Source organism: Diaporthe citri (genome assembly GCF_014595645.1).
Source record: "Diaporthe citri strain NFHF-8-4 chromosome Unknown scaffold_7, whole genome shotgun sequence".
Taxonomy (NCBI): Eukaryota; Fungi; Ascomycota; class Sordariomycetes; order Diaporthales; family Diaporthaceae; genus Diaporthe; species Diaporthe citri.
In genome coordinates, this window is record NW_025064852.1 from 4,043,386 (window position 1) to 4,067,169 (window position 23,784).

Genomic DNA, 23,784 nt, shown 5'->3' on the forward strand with positions numbered 1-23,784 from the left:
CACTAATGCAAGAGTCCGAGGTCTCGCTTTCCTAGTGAGATCCTTCGTCTCATTACCAGGTACGTGCGCCTGAGTAAAAAGTTCCAGCTGAAGATTTAGTGGTAAGCGATTGGCCCATTGCTTTTCGTCAAGGTCCCTAGCCAGACGGTCAGCTTATTAGGCTCCATGCCCCGGCCAGGCAGATGCCAAGACAGCCAATTGACCGCGAGACAGTGTCACGGAATTCCACAACTTGCAGGCATGAGCCCCAGCCAGGGGTTCGTGGTCATGGTCCAGGGTGTGTGTGTGTTTGCAGAAAAAGGAAACAGGAGGAATCACCCACTAGGACAAAACTTCAGCCGCGGGAAGTCCACTTGTGATCATCATCCCACTTTCTATTTCCTTCTCCTTCCCTTCCAAATTGTACTCTTGGTTTCTGCATGAAGCTGCTCGATTTCAGCAGTGGGCGGGCATCATGGCCAAACCGGAAGCCCAAGGTCTGTTCGGCAGCAGCACTGAACCCTCTGAACAGGCATACACGATATCAACAGGACCGCCGCAACATGTCCAGGAGACCCCACACAAAGCTGCTTCCGGCTCCCACGCATACGAGGTAATAGGTGCTGACCCGATTGACTCGGGTCTCAGGCCCTCGCAATCACGACGGCCACCTAGTGTCTGGAGCCAATGGTGGGGGGAAATCCTGAACTGCATCCTAATGATAGGGACACTCTGCGCCATCATCGGCATCCTCTACCCCAACCAGACAAAGCCATTACCGGACTGGCCATTCGACGTGTCGATCAACACGGCCGTCTCCATCCTGAGCACAGGCCTGAAGACCTGCGCGGTGCTGATCCTGACCGAGGGCATCAGCCACCTGAAATGGAGGTGGTTCCAGAAGACCAGGCCCCTGCACGACCTGGTCGTGTTCGACAGCGCGAGCCGGGGGCCCTGGGGCTGCCTGCGGCTGCTGTTCCTCCCGCGGGGCGCCCATTTCGTCGCGTCGCTCGGCGCGGGCCTGGTCCTCCTGACGCTGGCGGTGGACCCGTTCACGCAGCAGCTGGTCCGCTACTACGACTGCCAGCGGCCGAGCGACAGGTCGGTCGCCACGCTCCCGCGCTCGGCGCTGTACAGCGAGGCTGGGGCGCACACCAGCGCGGGCGTCTGGCCGCCCGCGACGGCCGTGCTGGGCTACATCGACCAGGGGCTTTACAACCCTGCGGACATCAAGACGCCGTTCACGTGTGACAGTGGCAACTGCACCTTCGACGGTCTGTATTCGACGCTCGGCTTCTGTTCGACCTGCGAGGACATGAGCAGCCAGCTCAGGATTGTGAACGTGTCGGTCCCGTATAGCTTTCTCAACAGTAGCAGCAACGAGACGGAAACTATTGAGAGCATATGGGTAAACACGACGCTTCCATCTGGCTCATATGCCGCGACCGGCTCCACGTCCAGCAGCGAATCATGGCTCTCCTTGAACCAGTCGGCAGACGGGTGGATCGACATCATCCAGGCGTCAAAGGCATTCCCCGGGGCGCCGGAGGACTGGTACTGGGACCATTACTACGCAACCACGATGCGGCCGACCACGAGCATGAACGATAATGGGTGTACAACGGCATACGAAAATAACACGTGGGCATGCAGCGGTTTCGGCGGCGCAGGGGCGGCCCGCTGCAAGATCGACCCGTGCGTCAAGACCTACCGGGCGACCGTGGAGCAGGGACAGCTGAAGGAGACGCTGGTGAGGAGCCAGAAGGACATGTTTGTGTCGACCTCGTCGAATTATCCGCACTGGCTCGCTGCGGATGTGACGTGTGCCGGGCCTGAAGCGGTCTCCAAGCTGCGAACCGCCGGGTTCAACATCAGCGATGACGATGTGATCATACCCTGGAATGTGATGGTCAACACAAGGTAAGTTGTGCGGTTGCAGTTCCCTCGGTAGCAGATATGTGACTAACAACACCAATTGGCAGCACCGGAACAGCCTCGTTATGGGCGCCCGACAGCGAACCCCTCTACAGCAACGCCACAGTACCTGGCCCCTTGCTTAACCAAACTAGCCTGCCTCTAGATATTATTCCCGCAGAGTGTGTCTACGACATGGATTACCCCTCGGTGTCGTCCATCACAGACTACCTCGAGACCTACCTCAGCGGCACCATCAACCCCGGGGCCAACGGGGCCTCGACCGACGGGCCGCCCCAAATACGCACCATCTTCAACGACACATTCGCAAGCTTCGACAGCATCAACTACACCTTCACCAGCATGGCGGAGGCATCACCCTCCGAATCCGCAAGTACGAGCAGCCCTTGGCCCTGCCTGTCGCCCGGCCAGTGCAAGGGGTGGTGCACGAGGAGAAGACGTGCGTGGACGTGCGGTGGCCGTTCCTGGCCTTCCCAGCCGCCGTCGTGATATTCACTACCTTCTTCCTCATCATCGTTGTTGGCCAGTCAGCGTTAGGCACGAATACGGTTTCGGCTGGTTGGAAGTCTTCACTTTTGCCGATAGCTTTTGGGGGGTTGACGGCGGACACGTCTGGGCATGCACGTCTTGACGGGGAGGCTGAAGGTGGGAGTAATTTGAAGGAGATGGAGACCGTTTCGAAGAGGACGACGGTCAACCTGAATCAATAGATCTGGGAAGCCTTGCATGTGTACATGGCTATGAGCACAACAGTGGGAATTAAAGCCGATCAACAGCGGCTGACGGACCAATCGACTGCTGATGAAGGATTTGTCATCGTCTCCTCATCAGCCGGTCTTAATTGATTATCCAAAACTGAAATAGACTGTCGATTTAATTCATTAATGAGGGAGTACGCCTTCGGTTCGAATTAGAAACTGTGTCGTCAGAAATATTGTCCAGTGGAACGATGGGCGTTGGCTTAGATAAGGTATGACGCCATGGGCTTTCTGTCCGGGGATTAATTGACCCTGCCCAACAGGCGAATACACTGGTCGATTGAGTGATCTACTAGGCCGTATTATCAGATGTAAGCACCTACTGTGGTGAATCCGGGCGGGGATAAGTTGGAGGATCCGCCTAGGCAAAATACGCGGCGGCGCGGGATAACTCCAACGAGTGGCCTGGGACGCAGGCGTGTGTAAGCAACCAAGTCCCTTTCTGGGGGTTAGTCCGCTTTCAAGCATTGTTGGACATGATAAGGGAAAACCACGTTGGGATGAGTTTGTCCCTGCGAGAAAAATCGATACCCTTGCATCAAGTTGCAGCATGAGGGGCAGGATGACATATCAGTTCGCTTCAAAAGCATTTTCACGCCCTACTGTCGTCTGACCATGTGAAATGGTCGCCGACTTGGGTGATGGCTTGGAGGCATATAAGATGACGACCTTGGAACTACGAGATGGCCGTCAGCACTTGTCACAAGCTGTGGAAGACGCCAGTCTCGGGACTCCAGAACATTGAAACATCCATAGACACCAGGCAAAAATAAACACCAACATGGCATCAACAACAGACTGGCGGGCCCTCGCCCAGCAAAAAAGAGAAGCCATCCTCGCAGCAATCCCCAAGGAATGGCGCATCCCCCAGTCCACCATCGACAACGCCCCCGCCGACCTAACAGGCCCCTTCATCCACCAGTTCCTCACCCCGTCCGAGATCCAGATCACCGAGACGCCCGCCCCGGGGATCCTCGAAAAGACATCCACAGGCCAGTGGACCGCCCTCAGCGTGGCAGAGGCCTTCAGCCACCGCGCGGCCCTCGCCCACCAGCTGACATCCTGCCTGGCCGAGGCCCTCTTCGAGCCCGCCCTCGCCGACGCCCGCCGGCTCGACGCCCACTTCGCAACCCATAAGAAGCCCGTCGGGGCCCTGCACGGCCTCCCCATCAGCCTCAAGGACTCGGTCGACGTCGCGGGCGCGGGGACGGCCCTGGGCCTCACGATCTGGGCAGACGGCCCGCCCGCCACCCAGGACGCGGTCATCGCGGCGGGGCTGCGCCGCCAGGGCGCCGTGTTCCACGCCAAGACGGCCGTCCCGCAGGCTTCCTTTGCCGGCGAGACGTTCGGGGCCGTGGGCGGGTATGTCGTGAACCGCTGCGGCGAAATGTCCTCTCGGCGGGAGGGTCGTCGGGCGGCGAGGCGGCGCTGCTGGCGCTGCGCGGAAGCGTGCTTGGGCTGGGGACTGATATTGGTAAGCTCTTTCTGCTACAATTCGATTCTTTCCAGAGACAAGGAGTCACTGCCATGTTCGTGGGGCTGTCACTTCCCTCGAAATGCTGCAGCTTTCCAAATCACCCATCGCCAGAAGCTGCCCTCCTCCCCATCCCCCTTCTCTTCCCCCTTTTCTCTCCGAAACAGCTTCGTTTTATCGTCCCAGATGCTAATCACCCAAAATAAAAGGCGGCTCCATCCGCTGGCCAGCATCAGGCGTAGGCGCCTACGGCCTCCGCCCCTCCACAGGCCGCCTCCCCTACGCGGGGATAGCAAGCGTCGTCGGCGGCCTCGAGGCCCTGACCGACGTGCGCTTCGCCGTGGGGCCCATGGCCGTCGGCGACGTGACCGCCCTGCGCACCCTCGTGCAGGCCGTCCTCGCCGACGAGCCGTGGCTGCGCGACCCGCTCGTCGCCGAGATCCCCTGGCGCGAGGGCTCGTACGAGGCGACCAGGGCGGCTGCGCAGGCCGGCGGCGGTGAAGGGAAGCAGCAGCTCGTCGTCGGCATCGCGCCGTCCGACGGCCTCGTCACCCCCCAGCCGCCCGTCCTCCGCGCCGTCGAGACGGTGGCAAAGGCCCTCCGGGACGCGGGCCACGTCGTGATCCCCTTCTCCCACGGCCCAGACACCGGGGAGGCAATCGACCTCTGGAGCAGCGCGGCCTACGCGGACCTCACCTTCGCGCACGCGCAGTTCCGCGCCTCGGGCGAGCCGGTCGACCGCCTGATGCCGCCCGCCTTCGACCCGGACAAGCCCGAGTCCGCTCCCTTGGGGACGGGCGCGGTCCAAGACCTCAACGTGCGCGTCAGGAAGTACAGGGAGGCGTACCTGCGGCGGTGGGGGGAGACGGCGGGACACCCCGGGAACACGGCGGGGAGGCCCGTTGACGTGGTCATCACGCCTATTGCGCCGTATAGCGCGGCGCGGATCGGAAAGATTCGGTACATCGGTGAGCGATGCTTGCCCGGCTGGGAATTCATCTGGCTGTTTGTTGGACCTCGACGCTCACATGTTCTTCTCCGTCCTAGGCTATCCCCTCCCCGTCGTCCTCAACGACCAGTCCGCCGCGGTGCTCCCCGTCATCACCACGGACAAGGACATCGATGTCGTGCGCCCGCTCGAGGTCCCTGAGGGGATCAGGGAGGAGTACGTCACGGCCAACAAGAAGGTTCACCAGGACTGTAAGTCTGCCCCACCCAAGATCTGCTTTTGTCTCGGTTCAAGCAGTGGACTGGCGATGGTTTTATTCGCGCGAGATGGAGTGGCGCTGACTATCCCATCCTGTCCACAGACGACCCAAACCTTTACCACGGCCTCCCGGTGAACGTGCAGGTGATTGGGCGGCGGTTCCAGGAGGAGAAGGTGCTGGCTATCACCGAATACATCGATGGCCTGCTCAAGGGAGGCGGGGTGGAGCTCGGCGCTGCGCATAAGCTTTGAGACGTGGGCCCATCGCCAACCAGTCACTCTTAGCACCACAGATCAAGGATACTTCAAGGAGGACGAGCCAGTTCAGGACGGAGGGACGACAGTGGAGATGACCCAAGATCAAGTCTTGATAATCATAACTCTGATTGTTTCTCTCTATCCGGCTGTCTTTCTATCTCTATGGCATGGCTTGCTCCCTCGGCCGGTTCGTACGAATAAACTCTAACCATGGTTATCCTGCACAACAAAACCCAGCAAGACTGAAGGAAGTAAGAAGTCGAAAAACAAAGACACAAAAGCTTGCCCATGCTGTTCACCAACAAAAAGTGCCCTCCGTGTTCTTCCACGCTTGATGCCGTAAACCACACACCAATGCCCAAACTTGCCCACCCGTAGAACTCCTCAAAAACCAATACATATTCCCAAGCATCTTCTCTTTGGGTGGCACGAGCGGTATCGTCTATTCCATGCGGGGAACGTGTCCCTCGACGGTACTCAGCGCCGCCAGGTTGACCTCTCCCATGCTCAGCGTGCCACCCTCTGCGCCTGCACCGTGTGCCCCGACACCGGCGAGCAGTGCAACGCAGTCGACGACGTCCTCGGGCTCCAGGAGGTGCCAGCGCGCCAGGGTGACCTTTGTGCTTGCACCGACGGTGACGGTGTACACGTTCTCCGCCTTGACCTTGGCCTCCTCGCCCTTGTCTGTGGGCGGCGCACTCAGGCCGTTGAGGGCGCGGAACATGTCCTCGTCCGTGAAGTCATCACCCAGGCACAGCACGAACTCGACCTTATCACTGCCGGGCTTGCCGGTAGAGACGGCGCTGCCGGGGACGTGGCTCATGTCGTTGTTGTACTGTAGCACAAGGCGCTTGGAGATCTCGCCCTTGTTGATAAATGTAGGGCGGACCTCGATGTTGGCCTTGCCCGGCATCACATCCACGTCCCACCTACGCGCGACTGTCGCCTCGAGCTCCTTTTGGCACTCGTGCGCCAGGTGCGGGCCTTGTTCGGGGTCCGCGAGCCGGTAGTGCCAGGTGAGTGCACACCGCTTGCGCTCAATAAAGGAGCCTATCAGGGTTTCGTTAGTTTCGGTCCGATTCTCGGCGCGTGAGTAGATGGGCATGGACTCACCAGGGCACTTGTCAGTATATGTCTGGAACACATCCATCACCTCAGACTGCCAGCCCATGTCGAATTTCTCGGCCAGGTTCTCCCATTCCTTGGAGCCAGGGTGTCGCATGAAGCTTCCATGCTCGGCGCTAAAGCCAAGCTCTTCGATGTGTCCCAGGTGCTGGGTCAAGAAGGCCTGATCTCTACCCGAAATGATCCATACGGCATTGCGGTGATCCGATGCCAGTGTCCTCAGTGTGTTGATAACACGGAGACTGGGGATGGCGGCGGATGGCTCTTTCACAATGGGGGTGAGTGTGCCGTCGTAGTCGAACATGAAGAGGCGCTTGCCGGCATCCCTGTACGACTGAAGCATCAGGGCCCGGTCCAGAAGCGGGGTAGAGACGGTGTTCTTGGAGCTGCCGAGGACATCGACCAGTCTGTCCAGGAACGCGCCTATCCAGCTCTGCACGTTCTTGGTAGTGACGTGTTGGTACAGAGATTTCTGCATGGCTTGTCGCTTTTCGTCGCTCATCGTGAGTGCGTTGTTGATTTCGTCAGCAACACCGGAAAGGTCCCAAGGGTTGATGTGAATCGCATCCTTGAGGCTGCCTGCGGTACCACTGAATTCGGACAGGATCAGGGGTCCGTTGTTCTCGCGCTGGGCGACAATGTACTCCAGGGAGGTTGTGTTCATGCCATCTCGAACCGAGGTTATCAATCCGATGTCCGCAGCACGCAGCAGCGCAAAGTATTCGTCCTGGCTCAGGTACTGGGGGAAGTGCTGCACAGGCTCATACCCGAGGTGACCATATGTGCCAGAGATGCTGCTGACCAACTCGTTCACTCGGCTGGCAATCTTGTTCTCGTCTCCTTCTACGTTCTCCTCGATCGAGGTCGGGCTGGTGACCTGAATAAGCACCACCTTCTCGTGCCAATCGGGGTACAGCTCGAGGAACCGCTCGAAAGCCATTAGCTTCTGTGCCACGCCCCTAACGCTGTCCAACCGGTCTCGGCCAACGATTATCTTCTTCCCCGCATACATCTTCTTGAGCGCCTTGACCTTGTCGTTGACCTCGGGGGCAAACGCTAAGGACTGGACCTTGGTAGCATCAATACCGATCGGGAAGACTCCAACCTCGACCCGGGAGCCATATGTCTCGACGCCGCCTATATCCGAAGGGTATGACAAAATCCGGGTACAGCAGGAGCTGAAGTGTCGGCTGTAGCTGTAGCTCTGGAAGCCAACCAGGTTCGAGCCGAGCATGCCCTCCAAGATGTCCTTACGTCTTGGCAGGCAGCGCAGGAACTCGCTGGATGGGAAAGGGCAGTGCAGGAAGAAGCTGATGTACATGTGCGGCACCCGCTGCCTCAGCATGCTAGGCAGAAGCATGAGGTAGTAGTCGTGGATCACCACGACGTCGCCAGGCTTGTAAAGCTCGAGGATCTTGTTGGCGAACTTCTGGTTCATGCGGTAGTAGTCGGCCCAGTGGATGCGCTCCTTCCGCCCGTCTGACGGCATCTGGGTCTTGTAGTGGAAGAGCGTGTAGAGATCATGCTCTGCGTAGCGCCTCCATCTTGACTGGTCCTTAAGCAGGATGCCATCCTCTTGCCCATCCGTGTCGTCGGCGAGCCACAGAGGCACGGTCTTGATCTTCTTGTCATGCGACAGCTGGTACTCGAGCCGCTCCATGTCTTCCTTGGGGATCCAAAGCCCATCTTTTGAGGGCGGAGCGGGCGCTGACTTTTCGGCGCCGACATCGACGGGGACCGGGGCGGAGAGCTTGTTCAGACTTGGCAGGTTCGTGGTTGTCATGGGAGGGGTGTCGGGAGGAGAAGGGATATCGGACGGTGCCTCGATCTCGCCTGTCCAGGCGACGCAGGTGTGGTTCCATGAGGAATCGTTGGACGAAAGGTGCGCAAAAGCATCGAAGAGGGCAGATTGACCCCGGCGGGTTTTCAGTTCCTGCAAGGCCGCAAAATTAGCACGGATGACACTTCTCCTCAGGTGCGGCGACACTGTGCCGCAGCCGGTCTCGCGGCGCACTTACCCAGTCGTTTCCTTTGCGATACCTCAACGAGTGCGGCATGTTGAAGGTGGCAGATATGACGTTGCCGCTCAGCGACAGGGCAGGGTAGGCGGACTTGATCTCGCTCAGGGTCTGCCGCCTGCCGCGACTGGCCTTGCTCATGCGGCGGAGGATGTCATGGCCGGACATGGGGTCCGAGGGCTGGGCGGCCATGGTGTCGTCGATGGCGTTGGGGGAGGCGAAGGCCTCTTCGGGAGCTCGAACAGGTTTGGAGGAAAAATAGTTGCTGCCAGCGGATTCGGTGGAGTCGGCGCTGGTGCCGGAGTCGTAGGTCTCGACGCCGATTCCTGGGGTGACTGGAATGTTGACGTTTGCTTCTTGATGGTGAGCAAGGAGGTCGGAATGGGTGACAGCTCGGTCGACGGCTGGTCTGTGGGAGGATGGGGTTCTTGAGTCGTCGGGCCTCGTTGGTAGAGTGGAGAATTTGACGGTGCGCCCCGTATCGGCCGCGCCGTCTCCTTTCCCCGGACCTCTTTGGTCTGCCATTGTGACCTCGTGTTAATTGGGACCAATTTCGACAAGAGCCAGCAAGTGAGTGAATGCCACTAATTCCACCAAGTCATGTGACGCAGAACAGCAAACAGAGCAATAAAGTGAAGCAACCGAGCGAAAGCTGTAAAAAGACAGGGACTAGGGAGAACGGGCACAGTAGGAGTCGAGTCGGCAAATAGTCAAGCTGAGTCGGCCGTGGAGCTTATCAGGTGTCTGAATAGTCGCGAGACCGGGAGGAGGAGGAGCAGCAGCAGCCGGAACGAGAAGCTGAAGAATAATGGGCAGGCCGAGGAGGGTATAGCCGAGGGATCGAAGGCCTTGGAAGGAGGTGCGAGTCCTTCGGTTGCAGTCTCGCGTCTATGTAGAGACTGTTCCAGGCCGTGGTGGGGTGTTGGACTGTAGTATGATGTGCCCGTGGGGCTGGACTTGGACTGGCTGAGAGGACGTTTTGCTCCTTGTCAGACTCGTCGATCCTGCTTGTATCTCCTGGCCCCTGTCGAAGCCCACAGTTGCTGTGCCTGTACCCGTGCTCGTGTGGGCTCTGCCCTCTTGAATGCTGGACCAACGGCAAATCGGCTGACTGGATGGCACACCTGACAGCGTGTTGGCAACGTCCTATGCAGTGTGCCCCTGAAAAGCGGACAGTCTTGTTTATGCACGGCCTTTGCTTGACTTGTAGGCCTGAAGGGAGGAGACACGATGAAGAGGCGGTGGAGGACGGAGGCGTCGTGAGAGACGACGTCCAGTCAATGCAGGTCCGAGTCGACGAGAGGAAGACAACGGCGGTAGGGCCAGTAGGGACGAATCCGGATCCAAAACGATGGTCACGCTATGCAATGCAGCACACACTAGGTATGAAAATCCCAGCAGCGAGCAATAGAGCGGACAGGATGTTGGCCGCCCAGGTCCTTGCTTGCAGTCAGGCCAGCAGGCGCAGTACCATGCAGCTGGCAGTCTGGTGGCAGACTACGCAGCGTACCGTGTAGGGTGGCCTGTCCTATCCCGGGATTGAGGCTGGGCGGATGCAGCTGAGTGGATGCCAGTCGCGATGACATACAGGTGAACGCAGCAGCGAGTAATGGCGGGGGTGATTCCCAACGAGCCGGTTCTATTGGCGAGGCGAGGGCCAGGCGAGGGGCAGGCGCTGATGCAGGCCTGGCAGGATGCAAAATGCACGCAAGACAGAATATGCAGTGTATGTACAGTGCGGCAAAACAATACATGTACAACGATACAATTCACTGCAATACAGCACAGTACAGGACGAGATAAAAGCAGCAGATGCAGAAAAGCCACAGTCGCACAGTAGAAGCAGTACCAGGCACAGGAACTCGTCGCACAAGGTGGGCCAATGACGTACCGGGTTGGTCAGGAAAAGGCAGGACGGCGATCCTGTACAATGTTATGCTGGGGATGCGAGATAGTCGATCCTGTGCGAACGAGCGAGGAAGAGGAGGAGGAAGACTCGGACACGCAGAGCAAAGCAGGAAGGTGAAGCTGTCGCAAGCACAAAAACCACGGTATCTGCAAGCAACGGGGAAAGAGAGGAAACGGGAGAAGCTCCAACCCCATCCGCTCTTCCCCTTTTCCCCCTCTGCTCGCTCAGCTAATAGCAACCCTGCCAAGAAAATTAAAGGAAACCGCGAGGGGCATTCAGAGGCTCGTTCCGTCGCTCGGGCCAGCAGGCGGCTCTGACGTAACGGACACCACCGTCACAAGCTTCCACAGCATTCCACCTTCCTTCCATCTTTGTCGGGGTCCGGAGGTCTGGAGAAACAAGCTGGAGAGGGTCCAACCCAAATCGGGGTGAAAGTGGCTCCCACCCAATCTGCCAGCCCAACCCAACCACTGCAACTCTAAATCCGTCCGAATGTCACCTTCACTTCCGTTCCATCCATCCCACTCGCCTGTCAAGTTCGGCGCCGCTGTCAATCACTGCCGTCCAATGTCCCCACGTGTTCCTTACTGCGCCACACCTCAGGGGCAGATGCACTTTTATTAGATGGCGTGCCGACACAGTTGCATTTTAGCCTAACCTGGGCCCCCGTCGGCGACCTCGACACCACCGCCGGGAACAAGGGGACGCAATTCCGGGAATCACGCTCCCAACCAAACCAGGCAAGACCACGATGAATGCACGCAGCATCGAGCATGACATGAGCCTCGCTCCTACCCCTGAACAGCCCTCCACGATCGCGAAGTCTTTCTCCCCAGATGCCGACTCAGCTTGGGAGCGGGCACGCACCAGCCGCGACTCAAGCTGCGTAGGGCTGCGTCCGTGTTAACCTTCCACGCTGTCGGTATACTCCTTCACGAAGCAGCCTCGAACTTAAATACTTGTGCAGTTGACTCGGTTCGACCGCGAGGGCGACAGGCGTCAGGGTCATGGTTCGGCCCGACCTGGCTCGCATCGGAGGCACTATGCACACGGCCGGGTGGCCACCAAAGAGGCTACACCAGATAGATGCTTGAGCGAGGTCACACGTTGGAAGCACTGGTTTAGCATCAAAGTAGGTCTTACTTGTACCTGGCACATTCTTGTTCATTAAAAACTGTCTGGATACCTAGGTAGTCTATGAGACAGTGCCTCTGTCCCCGTTGTCCTCGCAGTCTATATCTCTGCTTGCATGGCGTCAATTGCCAATATTGTGCACCACGGGACACCACAGTCTTCCACCCTGCAGTCCGAAGGATACCCAAGCGACATGGAATCGTTTCCTTCTTCCTTCCCGGGCGTTGAACTGTCCAAATTTCCAAACCATTGTGCACTCATTGCAATACATTTATGCGCCTTCGACTGCGCTCTCGTTCCCGCCAAGTCAATTTCCAAGCTTGTATCCGCACATCATCACCAGAATATTATACCCTCAGTCCGTTCCCCTAAACACAAACCTAGGGGGCCGAAACCCGCGAAATCGTTAAGTTCATTCCATTGAACGGACACCTTGACTTCACCACTACTGGAAAAAATCCGTTCCATCCTGTTGCGCATTCCGCAGAGGCACCGCCCTCGCATTCGACGCAATCAAACGCCATGGGTTCACCCTCCTGAAGGAGAAAGGCGCTCTTGGGTACTCATCACGCGGCCACCTGGCATTCGGATCCCTCATCCTGTGGGCCAGCGCAAGCCTCAATCCCTCCGGGCCATAGTGAGCTGTTACAAATCTCGTAAACCAGACCAGCTCAAACAGGCCTGATTGTGCGAAATGCATACACAGGTCGAGCATCACAGGCCTGAAGTTGAAGGAAGACTGGGGCCTTCGGCCAAGCATTGCCAACTCTTCCAGGACAGAGGCCTCTCTTTCAGGTACGCCTGTCTTGTAAAACATGCTGCTCTCCCATGCCAGAAGGGCATTCTCATCCTGAGCAATCCCGCCGGGATAGGGATATCCGTCATGTGCAATGAGCACGTCCATATAGTCAAGGCCAGAATACCAGATCTGATATCCAAATGTTCTCCACACAGCCTGGCAAAACTCGTACGCAACGCGATTCTCCGGCCAGGCGAATGGCTCATTTACGCCTTCTGCGGTTTCAGGAGTGAGGGCCCCGCGGCGAATCAAGATGGATCGCCGGATTCCCCTGCTCAAATATTCCCGGAGTGCTGCCTCGGCCCGCCTCTTCAGTCCTTCCAGGCCGAAGAAGTCAGCCGCGTCCCACAGCTCGAGCAGTCCCCAGGTGATGGACCGCGGCTGCGTCCCGTGCCACCTCGGCCGCACCTCCTCGTTGGCCAGAATGAAGAAACCTGGGACTCGGCCCGTGTACATGTACTCCAGGACCCAGGCCACATGCCACCACCTGACGTGGTCGGGCGTTTGGACCGGCACGTCGGGGCCGCTCCGCCTCGCTACCTCGCGACTCAGCCACGGGCTCTGGTGCAGCACCACGGGGCTGTGCAGGGTGGCCACGTGCCCGCTGTCGCCGCAGTGGATGGGGAACGTCTCGAGGTGGTCGTAGGGGTCATTCTCACGGCTCGCTTCGCGGGGGGGCTTGATTCTCGGGTAGAGACGCTGCATCCGCTCGCCGTCGGTGTCGGTGTTGTCTTCGAGGTGCCGGACCCAGCTGGAGGGTCTTGGCCTGGGGCCAGGGGCCAGGGGCCTGGGTGCCTGGCGTGCGGCAGATGTTGAGAGACTGCCCAAGGGCTGTCTTTCTGGTAGTCCCGACATCTTGCTGACTTGGTATGTGCGATTTGTTTGTTGGGTTTGCGGTGGGGTTGTGGTTGTTTGGGTGGACAGTTGTGTTGGTTGGGTTGTGTCTTCCGAAATGTCCTTTGCTTGTTGTTTGTTTGTGGTCAGGAAGTTTGTGGTCAGGAACAGGTGTGGGGGAGAATATATTTTTGAGTTGAGTTGTGGTGGCCGGAGTTGTGTTGGCCGGTTGATGGTCAATTCTCTCTTGATCTTTTGGTGTTGTGACACAGCAGGAGAGTTGAGGGAACTGAGGGATAGTGAATCTGGTAGAGCTCCACAGATGCGCTTATATGGGAACGAATCTCTCATTTCTCCCAATTTTAACTTTATGATCAGCCCAGCCAAATATTTATTGCACGAAATAGAATCCTATCCATTTTCTCTGACTGTGACTAGTGTTAGCTCAGTGCGGAACTATGCTAGACTCGTTCTCCAAGGGACCTTGCTGGACATGCTGTGTCATCTCACATGGAAAGGGGTTCTAAGTATTGGCTACAATTTAAGCAACAAGTACTCTTTCAAACATATCACGAAATGTCACTCTTGTCGTGATGTAGCAAGCTCCCACCTAGAAGGGGGGCTCAGGGTTGAGGTTAGGATTGGAGTTAGCTTCAGAAAAGACATGGATCCTTTTCTAAAGGCCAATATATAAGGTCTCTTCACACTAAACCTCAACCTGTGTCTGAATGGGGCGCGTGGGTGCCCGCAGCAGTCTACGTCGTCTATCTTGACCAACGGCTACCTGGCCTTGTTCGCCTTTGTTCTTCAGCATTGGACTGGCTACCATGGAGGTGAGCGCTTGGGAAGGGCCCCTGCAAGATATTCGCCACGCCGAGCTTCGTTCGAACACGTGTATTCGCCTGGTCCAGATTCACGCCGAACTCTTCCGCGGCGACATATCCTGCACGCTGCAACAATACGAGAGCGACATCCAGACCTGTCCGGACTATGCCGCATTGTCGTATGTATGGGGTGACTCTACCCCTACGCAAACCGTCTACATCAATGGCCTGGTATACAGAGTCCACCAGAGTCTTTGGGAATTCCTGTGCCACACCCGGAAGAAGGAAGGTACCAGGCGCGCATGGTTGTGGACCGACTTGCTCTGCATTGATCTGGGCCACCACAGCGAGAAGAATGAGCAGATCTCACGCATGGGAGATATATACGCGCAGGCTGCTTACGTTACTTCTTGGCTGGGAAACCATGGGGAAATGGTGGAGGCCCTCAGGGTTTTGGTCGAGATCTCCGAGGAGTTTGACACACGATGCGCACCTAAATATGCGTGGAATTCATCCGAGTCTGAACAGATCCACAAATCTTGTGATCAGCTGGGCTTCCGAGAGCCTTACTGGGGGAGGGTCTGGATATTGCAGGAGGTAGCATGTGAAAGAAATTGTATCGTGGCAGGCGGCGATACTTGCGTCAATTTCAATGACCTTTTGCACAAGATGGAGATCGCTATGAAGAGATCTGTCCGTTTCGACGCCTCCGCCGACCGTGATCGAAAAATGAAGCGTATCGAAGCGCTCGCGGACCTCAAGACCAGCATCCAGCAAGGAAAACCCATTAAGATCCTGGAATTGATAGAGAAGACGTCGTTTTGCCAAGGTACAAGAGGCCAAGATAGGATCTATGGCTTGCTAGGATTGGCGAGACGGCTTGATTCTGGATTCGACTCCCGCGCTCTCGAAGTCTCTCAACACAAAACTCTGGATGACGTGTGTTGGGACTTAATATTCATGATCTCAGATGGAGAGTCAAACATCAGCATTAAGAGTGATATGGCGGCTTTGCAGATCCTGGTCAAAAGGCTGACTCCTCCTCGCAAACCCTGGGAGCTTGAGATGGGATCGAGCGTTCGAAGGGCCCACGCCGAGACAGCCTCTCACGTCTCCGAGGCTGCTTATTCCAGTTCGGTCCAGGCGTTTCTGGGTTTGCTTTACTCACACAGAGAGCATGATGCAAGACTTAGATCTCGACAAGAGTTACAAAAAGCGTGGGATATGGTGACAACCCATGTTTACGACCAAGATCACGATGTGTCTGGCCTGCAAACAACCCTCGGTTGGCCCACATACGCAGGCTTACGGTTTACCTCATGGCATTATATCGAGAACAAATTTCCAGAGACACTCGCGAGCTCTCTTCCTTCTGGGTGGCTGTGTGCTGCTCACTTGCAAGATCCTCTGAGCAAAACTACCGCGAAACATCGCATCATGCATTCCCTCTCGCTCAAAGCTCCACCTGAAGACCGTTCGCATCCATCTTATTGCTCCAGAGCAGAACATGGCGAGGTCCATTGCGACTTGTCTTTAGTTCTGCTGAACATAGAACGACTGGGCATCACATGCCTCGTTCGGTCGGCAGACGCAGTCCAGATCGACTTTTACAGCGACTGCTGTGATCCAAGCACCGCGTCCGTCGAACCGCCGCACGACGCGCCGTGGTTGTCACGATCCTCGTCTCCAGCATCCAGATTCATTTCTGTTCTTGAAACTGAAGAACGTGAGAACCGTGAAGAACGTGAAGAACGTCTCAAACGAATCACAGCGGGTGTTCATGAGATGCGCGAGCGTCGCGAGCTACGGCGGACCGGTCGTCACAAGAAGCGGCATGCATTCGAGTTACTCTCGGCATCTGAAAGTGAGAGCGATGAAGAGTATTGGACAGCGCCCTCGTCACCGAAAGAGCATCCGGACCTCTGAGGAAGTATTTGCGGGTTTGCAGCGTGATGCGAGGGTGAGACTTTGATGAGGACTTCAGGACACTAATAGTACTCTTCTCAGCCTCTTTTTAAACAAAAATTTCACTTTATCTGACTTCTTAGGCAGCAATAAAAAGGACACAGAAGATTCTTGAAGCAGAACAATTCAATTGTGTCCGGGAAAACTCTGAAAATTTGTCCATTCGACGGCGTTAACACTGCGGGAGCACATGCCATGATTATCGGCATCGCTTGGTCAGGGGCCCAGTGTCCTGACCGCCTCAGACAGAGTGTTAGGAAACGCCTGTTGGGCTTCTATCAGGAGCCAATGGTTGGTAGGGTTTGAAGGAGGCCTGGCTTGACTGCTAAAATGAGGGCAGCAGAGATCAGGACATGGACTGAGACCTCGTAGTCGTCCAACTGGCTTGAAGTCGTGTAGCTCGTACGGACCGCCATGTGCAATCACAGTGACAGACTTTGCCGTTGCGTTTCTGCACCACGTGCAATTATTGGGCATAGGCTGCCGTTACAAGTGTTCATGTAGCACATTCATAGTGTCTTCCCAAATGGCATGCCTGTTTTCATTCAATGGCTTTTCTGATCACATCTACCTGTTCCGTCTCAAAGTTCGGACGGCATTGTGTGATGTTCAAGGCAGTCAGGCTCTAAATCCCCTCAAACTGCCTCCCACAAAGCCCAGGGACACCCGCGCATTGTCCATGCTCATAAACAAACTGCCCATGAAAAGCCCCCCCCAGCCACATGCATCTCTTGTCCACCTTGCCACTGAAAGCCTAGCCCAAGGCTCCATAGGTATTCCTGCAACGGAATTCCCAAAGCAGTTCCAGATTGGCATGGCACAAAAGAGCCTCGACAGAACTCAATAGCCCTGCCTCACCCCCACCATTCACTCAGACCTCACCCGCCTCCATCTCACCAGCACCCGCGTTGGGCTCCTCCTTCGTCATGACAGCGCCCGCGGACTTGACGCGCTTCGCAGCCTTCTTGGGCCTCTCGCCTCCCTCAGCCTCGTCCTTGTCCCCGTCGCCACCGTCGCCGCCATCAGCCTCCTTCATGGTCCGCTTGCGGCCGGCGACCTTGCCAGCAGAAGCAGCAGCCTTTTTGTTCTTGGACGCAAGAAGGGACGGGGAAGTAGGGTCAGCCGCAGAGGTGCCGCCGTCGGGGGTGGCAGGAGTAGCGGGGGTGGCAGGGGTGCCGGGGCCAGCACTGTCGGAAGGCATAGTCGCGGCGACGATCTTGGCTCTGACCGTACGCCAGGTGCGGCCGGCCGAGTCGGGAAGGGGGATGTTTGCGAGCTTGGCTAGCTTTGCGTTGTTGATCTGTTTGGGGTGGGACGTGAGGCTGCTGTCAGTGACTTTGCATCTCTTTCGAGGCGCGTCGTGATGATCCTCCCCTCGTTCGGTGGATGGGACGTGTTCTTGTTTGTGCATGTGTGTGTGTTGTGATTTGGGGGTGGACGGGGTGGTTTCGCCGCTTGCCTTGATGTCATTGATGTCCGTGTCGAGGCACTTCCACGCGAGGGCCGCGATCTCGACCTCTCGCGCGCTGAGGCCGCAGGGGGTGGGGTTGGGGGTCGCCTTGGGCTTCTTGGCAGAAGTCATTGTGGATGATGACGAGAAATGTGAGTTGAGTTTGGTTTGATGGTCAAGTGGAAGGTGTCAAATGTTGTTGACGCGATGGGGTTGCAGTTGCAGGCCGGTGTTTTGTTGCCTGAAGGTGCAAGAGCCCAGGTTGGTGGGGTTGGGTCGAGGCAAGTCGGTGTTGTCACCGCAACAACTGCACCTGGGAAACACTTGCCAAAGCTTGCCAGCTTACGAGCAATTACAGTCAGAGCCTGGACGAAATGACTGAGTTGAGTTGAGATGAGAATGTTCAACATTCCAAGAGAGTGCAGCCTTAACTCACCCAGGTGCCGCATAAGCTCTGCATCACCTCAAGCTTCATCTTTCCAATGTTCGCAATGTCTCCATCGTACACACATCTCATATCACACGATTAGGCAGCCCCTCTGGCCACCTCAAATACACTCTCAAAAAGTCAGAGATGCTATTCTGGCCAGCCTTCTGGCAGCTGATGACAGACATCATCCAAAGAAAAGGCTCTACCCAAAACTGTTGATGACTATGTTACACACACACGGAAACTGTACAAATCGTTGCGAAGCACATCTGCCGTTGGAAGCGCGTATTTTGAGCCCCACGCATCGCTCAATGATTATCAGCTAGAAGTGACAGATCATCCAGCTTTGTGAATGATGTACTTTTCGAGTCCATGTCCGTTTCTCCTGACTGACTTGGTCTCGGTCCCTCTTTCTAGGCAGCCAACTTTGGCTTGACGCAGCGGGCTAACAATGACCTTCTGCGGCGCTGAAAGTACTGAAGGGAGAGGACCTTGGGATTGGGGAATCTCGCGCCCTCAGTCTCCTCGCCAGCAGCCGTCACAAAGAACCGCTGACCAAGTGTCCAAGGCTCACCGCGTAGTCGGCAGGTGCCTGAAGAGAGCGCCCAGGTCCTCAAGACGGTGCAGAGCACTTGCTTGCTTGTCCTGCTTCTCCGGCATTATCATACTCACTGCCTGCTGTCAGCACGCCCCAGATCCACTGGGGCCATCCCAGACGCGGAAGTATGCTACTACTGCAAGCACCACCATACGTCGTGCATCGAGACGCTTCCTCAGTATGCCAACTCACCTGCTCTCGGCAATGCCTGCCTGCGGAGTCGATCACCGCAACGAGCACATGATTGCGTCGCCATCCCCACACACCGAGAGGTTGGCCGTGGCAAAAGCAGTGTGTAGCTTTTCTTCCTTCCATCTGCAGCCGCCGCCACTGAGGCTTATCGTGGTGTCTTGAACACGCCACAGCAAGGGCCGCCTTCTGCCCGTCCGCGCATCAGCGGCCAGGGGGCTCGCCCCGTTATTCCATGCTACCGCGCGATTCTTGTCATGGTACATAAAAGACTTCGCACTGGGCAAACCGAGGCTTCTATTGGAGCTTGCATACATTTCAGGCTCGGTGAGTGAAAGTGCCAGAAAATACCTAGAAAGTCGCTAAAAAGCCCCTGAGAGTCAGGCGATCTCAGTTGAAGGCGATGATACAGAATGCCTTATAGGCAGGTACCCTTGCCGTAACCCAAAAGGCCAAATTCGTGGTGTCTCCATAGCGTTGGGGAGTATCGTGGAATTCTTCCCTGTGTCTCGCTTCCAGTCATCGTAGACCAACCCTTACTAGTGCTGGATGAAGAGATGTCGGCATCTGAGATAAGCAAGCCGTAAGCTCGAGGCTGTTGGGTTTGGTTGGTTCCCGCTTGTATTTATGCTAAGCCCATAGGATAAAGATGAATCTTGGTCGACAATTATTTCATCACGAGATGGCGGAGCGAATTCGTGATACACGCAGAGCACAGGGTGCAAGAAGGCAAAAGATAAGAAACATATCCGGAGAGGTTATTGGCGATCTTCATAGCTAAGCTTTTTTCTAAAAATAGGAGAAGAGACTCGACTGTAGACTTTGAAAATCTCCAGGAATTTTGAACCTACTTCATTTCATCCCATGTCTTATTTCATACCTTGTCCAATGCGTGTAGACCCTTTGTCAGCCGTTTCTCCCAGCAGCGCTGGGTCCCCGTCCGAGATGCGGGCGAGACCCAGTAGGATCCGTGGAGGAGCACATTCACCAGCTAAGAATACGCACGGCCACCAGTCGGCCGGCCCCCAAAAGTGCAGCGTTGGACGAACGCACCGTCCCGAGACCCTGCAGCAGGGCTAAGCTGAGCCAACCAGGTGCGATATAATGCGCGCCTCCCTCATGTCGGCCGGCACCCACTTTGAGCACATTAACTGCGCCGTGATTGGCCAGCCGCCGCGGCGCGATACCTTCGTAAGCAGGTCCTCGCCGTTGACCCTGCCTTAGCCGCATCCGTGGCCCCGTGCCGGTGAGGGAAAACTTGCTCAAACTATCTCACCTCTCAATCCTCGTGGGTGCCTCTTCCCTTTTCGCTTTCGCCTTTGGGCACCGTTGTGGCGGAGGACTCGAAACACTGACTCTGTGTCTGAGAGGCGTATTATTGGGGCGGGGAAAGCAACGTATTTATTACTTGACAGGGCCCTGGACAATGTTTCAACCCGGAGCTCGTACCGGCAGGGGTAGCTCCAAGGTCACGACCCGCGCTCTCCTCCGTAGAGTTTCCAGGGAAAGTTACCTTTTCCTGCTCCCACAGGTACTGCGAGAAGTTCTGTGGCGAGCTACTGGGAAAGCCCGTCTGGCTGCTCTGAGACAGAACGGTCTGGACGTAGCGTTTATTACCCTGATGGCCGGGAGGAGTGCACATCCTCGGCCACCCAAGGCCGTGTTGGCTCCTTGGGTGCTTCCGCATCAGATCATGAGCACGTTTAAGAAGCCACTTGGATTCTACCGGAGATGGGGGCCCAGCCTCAACCCGCGGGAGCTTGTTCGCCAGTGGGGTAATCAAATGTGTAGCTTCAGCGGGCCGTGTCCCAATGTGGGACGGCGGACTTGTATCGTTGCTTATTACTTGCTCGTGTGATAAACAAGAAACCCGGGAGCCGGGAGCACAGAGGGTAGCACTTACCCACTCGCATGGGCCCAACTTGGCACCACCCGACTTTAACTGTGGATGATCGCTCAACACTAAGGTCTCTTACCCGGCCTCTTTTTTCCTGAGGATTCCACTTCCACATCGCTCGCCCCTGCCTCCGCTCTGCCTTGCCTTGCAGATTCTGAACCCGATGCTACGGTAGCAGAAAGTTCCAAGATCCCAGAGTTCTGCTCCGGTAGCATCTCACACATGATTCTTCTTTCTAAGCTCAGAATCTCGTCCGTCCCCCAAGCTGCGCATCGATCATCCGCGACCCAACGCCCATGATGGGTCTCACCTCCGCCATTCTCGTTGTCTGGTCACTTTTCAGCCTCATTCACCATACTGAGGCAGCCAAAGATGGCGTCGTGGGCTTCGGCATCTCACTGTACCAGGACCTCTGCTGCCAGGCATGTCACGATTCGCTCTCCACCCTCTTCCTGAACTGCACGACGTTCATGTCCAGCGACGACATGGCCGGTATGGACATGGGAATGAAGAAGAGGGATATGGAATCAGACATGCCCATGGGCATGACCAGCGACGAGTGCTACGCCTCCAACACCCCGTGGCTCCAGACGATGGCGTACTGCATCCAGCAGAACTGCAATGCCGATGGATATCCTGCCGATAAACAGGCCCAGTGCTTCAGCAACCAGGCGGTTGCTGGGGCGTCGTCGCCAACTTTCCAGGACAGCCTGCCCGCCACGGCTCCTACCGTTGAGCTCGAGGCTGACGCCATGTGGCTTAATGTCACCAGCCTCGTGAACCGAGAACTCTACTATTCCACCCACGGGACTCTTAAAGAGTTCGCCAGGTCTGAATACCTCCACACGAGATATTCGTAAGTTCCATCCGGGTGTAATATTCCGTATAATATGCAAGCATTGTGCTCACAGGCGATCTCTCAGGTTGATCATCTACCTTGTCGTCATCGGCATTTGCCTCGTGTGTGGCACCCTGACCCAGATCACAACTCTCTCTCCCGGACTCCAGAAACGACTCCAAAACTCCGGTATCGTGATGAAACTCCGATCAGCCGTCTTCATGCCTGCGCTGTTCGGGTCTCGGCGGTTGGAACCACTCCCAGGGCGGGCAGGCTACCTCCCAGGAAGGACACTCAGCATCTTCATCGCCATCTATGTCATCCTCAACATCGTCTTCTCCGCTGTCAACTTCAAAAGCTTCCAGCCGAACATCTACTGGTTCTCCAAGGGCTTCGAACTCTGCGAGTATGTCGGCAACCGGACGGGGACCCTCAGCTTCGTCAACATGAGCATCGCCATATTGTTTGCCGGCCGGAACAACCCTCTGATCCCCTTCACCGGGTGGAGCCAGACCACGTTCCTCACGTTGCATCGCTGGGCTGCGAGGATCGCCACCCTGCAGGCCATTGTGCATTCCATCGTGTACACGATGGCGTATTGGCAGCCGGGGTATGAGGGGGCGTCAGCGTATGCGGAGAAAGCGGCGGAACCGTTCTTCGTAAGTTTTCGTGTTTACAGTCCTTGCATGGGATCTCGTTCGATAGAAAACTAACATACTCCTCTTCAAAGTACTGGGGAATCATCGCAACAATAGCGATGAGCCTGGCAACGGGTTTCGCATTCCTACCGCTGCGCATCATGCTCTACGAGACCTTCCTGATACTGCACATAATCCTCATCGTCATCACCCTGGCGGGATGTTGGTACCACATCATCCCCCACTACGGATACGACTGGGGCTACCAGGTCTGGCTATACATCGCCTTCGCCTTCTGGGCCGCCGAGCGAGTCGCGAGGGTAGCCCGAATTGTCTACCTCAACCGCCTAGGCGATTCAAAGGCAGTCGTCGAGGCAATCCCCAACAGCAACATCATACAAGTCACCATCTTCCCGAGGGTCGGTTGGAACTTCGGCCCGGGTCAGCACTGCTTCCTCTACTTCCCCGGGCTGGAGAAGCTCTGGGAGAACCACCCCTTTAGTGTAGCAGGATGGAGGAGGAAAGGACAGACGCTGCCCGTCGCGTCAGCCCGCCCCAGCATCAACGGGAGCGACGTCAAGGAGGCCTCCGACGTCAAGACAGTCGCCCACGAGCCCGAGGTCCAGGACTGCGTGGCCGTCCGCTTCCTCGTCCGCGTCCACTCCGGGGCGACGGCCGAGCTCCAGCGGCGTCTCTCGTCCTGCTCGCCGGGTATCATGGAGATGAGCGTCTACACCGAGGGCCCCTACGCGGGCCACACGTCGACACTCCAGCCGCTGCTTGCTACGGACACGGTGCTGTGTCTTGTCGGTGGTATCGGGATCACAAATGCCCTCGGATTTGTCCAGGAGTACGCAAGCGCAAACCCGCGGACGGGTGAAACCGCAGGAGGGAAGAGCCGGGGGGTCATGAGGCAGACGAGGCGGTTTATCCTCGCGTGGTCTGCTCGGGAAATGGCACTGATCGACCATGTCAAGAGGAATTTCCTCATCGGTGTTGAGGGGGTTGAGTTCTCTTTCTGGTGTACTGGGGATGTGCCCACTGGTCAGAAGGAAGTCCCAGCGCAGGACGCGGAAAGCCTGAGGACGACTGCAGAAGCACCACCGACAATGGGGAGGATGGATATCGGGAGTGTGATAAGATCCTCCTTGGAACCTGGGCACCACACGACTGTTCTGGTCTGTGGCCCTGGTGCCATGGCAGATGAGGCTGCGAAGGAGGTGGTTAAGTGTGTGAAGAGCGGATCGCATGTGGATATTGTTGAGGAAGCGTATGCTTGGTAAATCTCTAGATTGTGCCCATGTTTGGGTTTGGGAGTAAATAATTGTTCTATTCTACGAATCAAGATAATTTGTCTAAGAAGCCTACGAGACGTCTTCTGTGGATTCTGAGAGTTTAACTTCTGAACGCAAATCTTCGAGAAGAGCGTGCGAGAAATTTCGATGCCCAATGAAATAAGAAGAAGCAGTGGCGCACAGAATCAGACGAACCTTGCCATGTGCTGTAACCACCCCTGCAGGCAAAG

The 23,784-nt window shown here is 56.6% G+C and overlaps 6 protein-coding genes across 6 annotated transcripts; 3 read left to right on the forward strand and 3 right to left on the reverse strand.

Annotated features, from left to right (window-relative positions):
• Positions 1-454: 454 nt before the first annotated feature.
• Positions 455-5,605, forward strand: INS49_014240 (uncharacterized protein; the record flags this gene model as incomplete). Its single annotated transcript, XM_043174931.1, has 8 exons — positions 455-476; positions 531-1,899; positions 1,962-2,287; positions 3,470-4,034; positions 4,182-4,213; positions 4,356-5,114; positions 5,194-5,346; positions 5,457-5,605. 8 exons carry the CDS (start codon positions 455-457, stop codon positions 5,603-5,605), a joined length of 3,375 nt encoding a protein of 1,124 aa, XP_043021876.1.
• A 448-nt stretch (positions 5,606-6,053) lies between these two features.
• INS49_014241 (uncharacterized protein) lies at positions 6,054-9,279 on the reverse strand (the record flags this gene model as incomplete). The annotated part of the gene is made up of 3 exons (XM_043174932.1): positions 6,054-6,661; positions 6,725-8,669; positions 8,755-9,279. 3 exons carry the CDS (start codon positions 9,277-9,279, stop codon positions 6,054-6,056), a joined length of 3,078 nt encoding a protein of 1,025 aa, XP_043021877.1.
• A 2,963-nt stretch (positions 9,280-12,242) lies between these two features.
• Positions 12,243-13,451, reverse strand: INS49_014242 (uncharacterized protein; the record flags this gene model as incomplete). Its single annotated transcript, XM_043174933.1, has 1 exon — positions 12,243-13,451. The coding sequence occupies one exon, from the start codon at positions 13,449-13,451 to the stop codon at positions 12,243-12,245; it is 1,209 nt and encodes a 402-aa protein (XP_043021878.1).
• Positions 13,452-14,257: 806 nt separating this feature from the next.
• On the forward strand, positions 14,258-16,180 carry INS49_014243 (uncharacterized protein; the record flags this gene model as incomplete). The annotated part of the gene is made up of 2 exons (XM_043174934.1): positions 14,258-15,083; positions 15,807-16,180. The coding sequence occupies 2 exons, from the start codon at positions 14,258-14,260 to the stop codon at positions 16,178-16,180; spliced, it is 1,200 nt and encodes a 399-aa protein (XP_043021879.1).
• Positions 16,181-17,090: 910 nt separating this feature from the next.
• INS49_014244 (uncharacterized protein) lies at positions 17,091-17,801 on the reverse strand (the record flags this gene model as incomplete). Its single annotated transcript, XM_043174935.1, has 1 exon — positions 17,091-17,801. One exon carries the CDS (start codon positions 17,799-17,801, stop codon positions 17,091-17,093), a length of 711 nt encoding a protein of 236 aa, XP_043021880.1.
• A 3,281-nt stretch (positions 17,802-21,082) lies between these two features.
• INS49_014245 (uncharacterized protein) lies at positions 21,083-23,542 on the forward strand (the record flags this gene model as incomplete). Its single annotated transcript, XM_043174936.1, has 3 exons — positions 21,083-21,639; positions 21,707-22,280; positions 22,352-23,542. The coding sequence occupies 3 exons, from the start codon at positions 21,083-21,085 to the stop codon at positions 23,540-23,542; spliced, it is 2,322 nt and encodes a 773-aa protein (XP_043021881.1).
• Between the last annotated feature and the right edge of the window lie 242 nt (positions 23,543-23,784).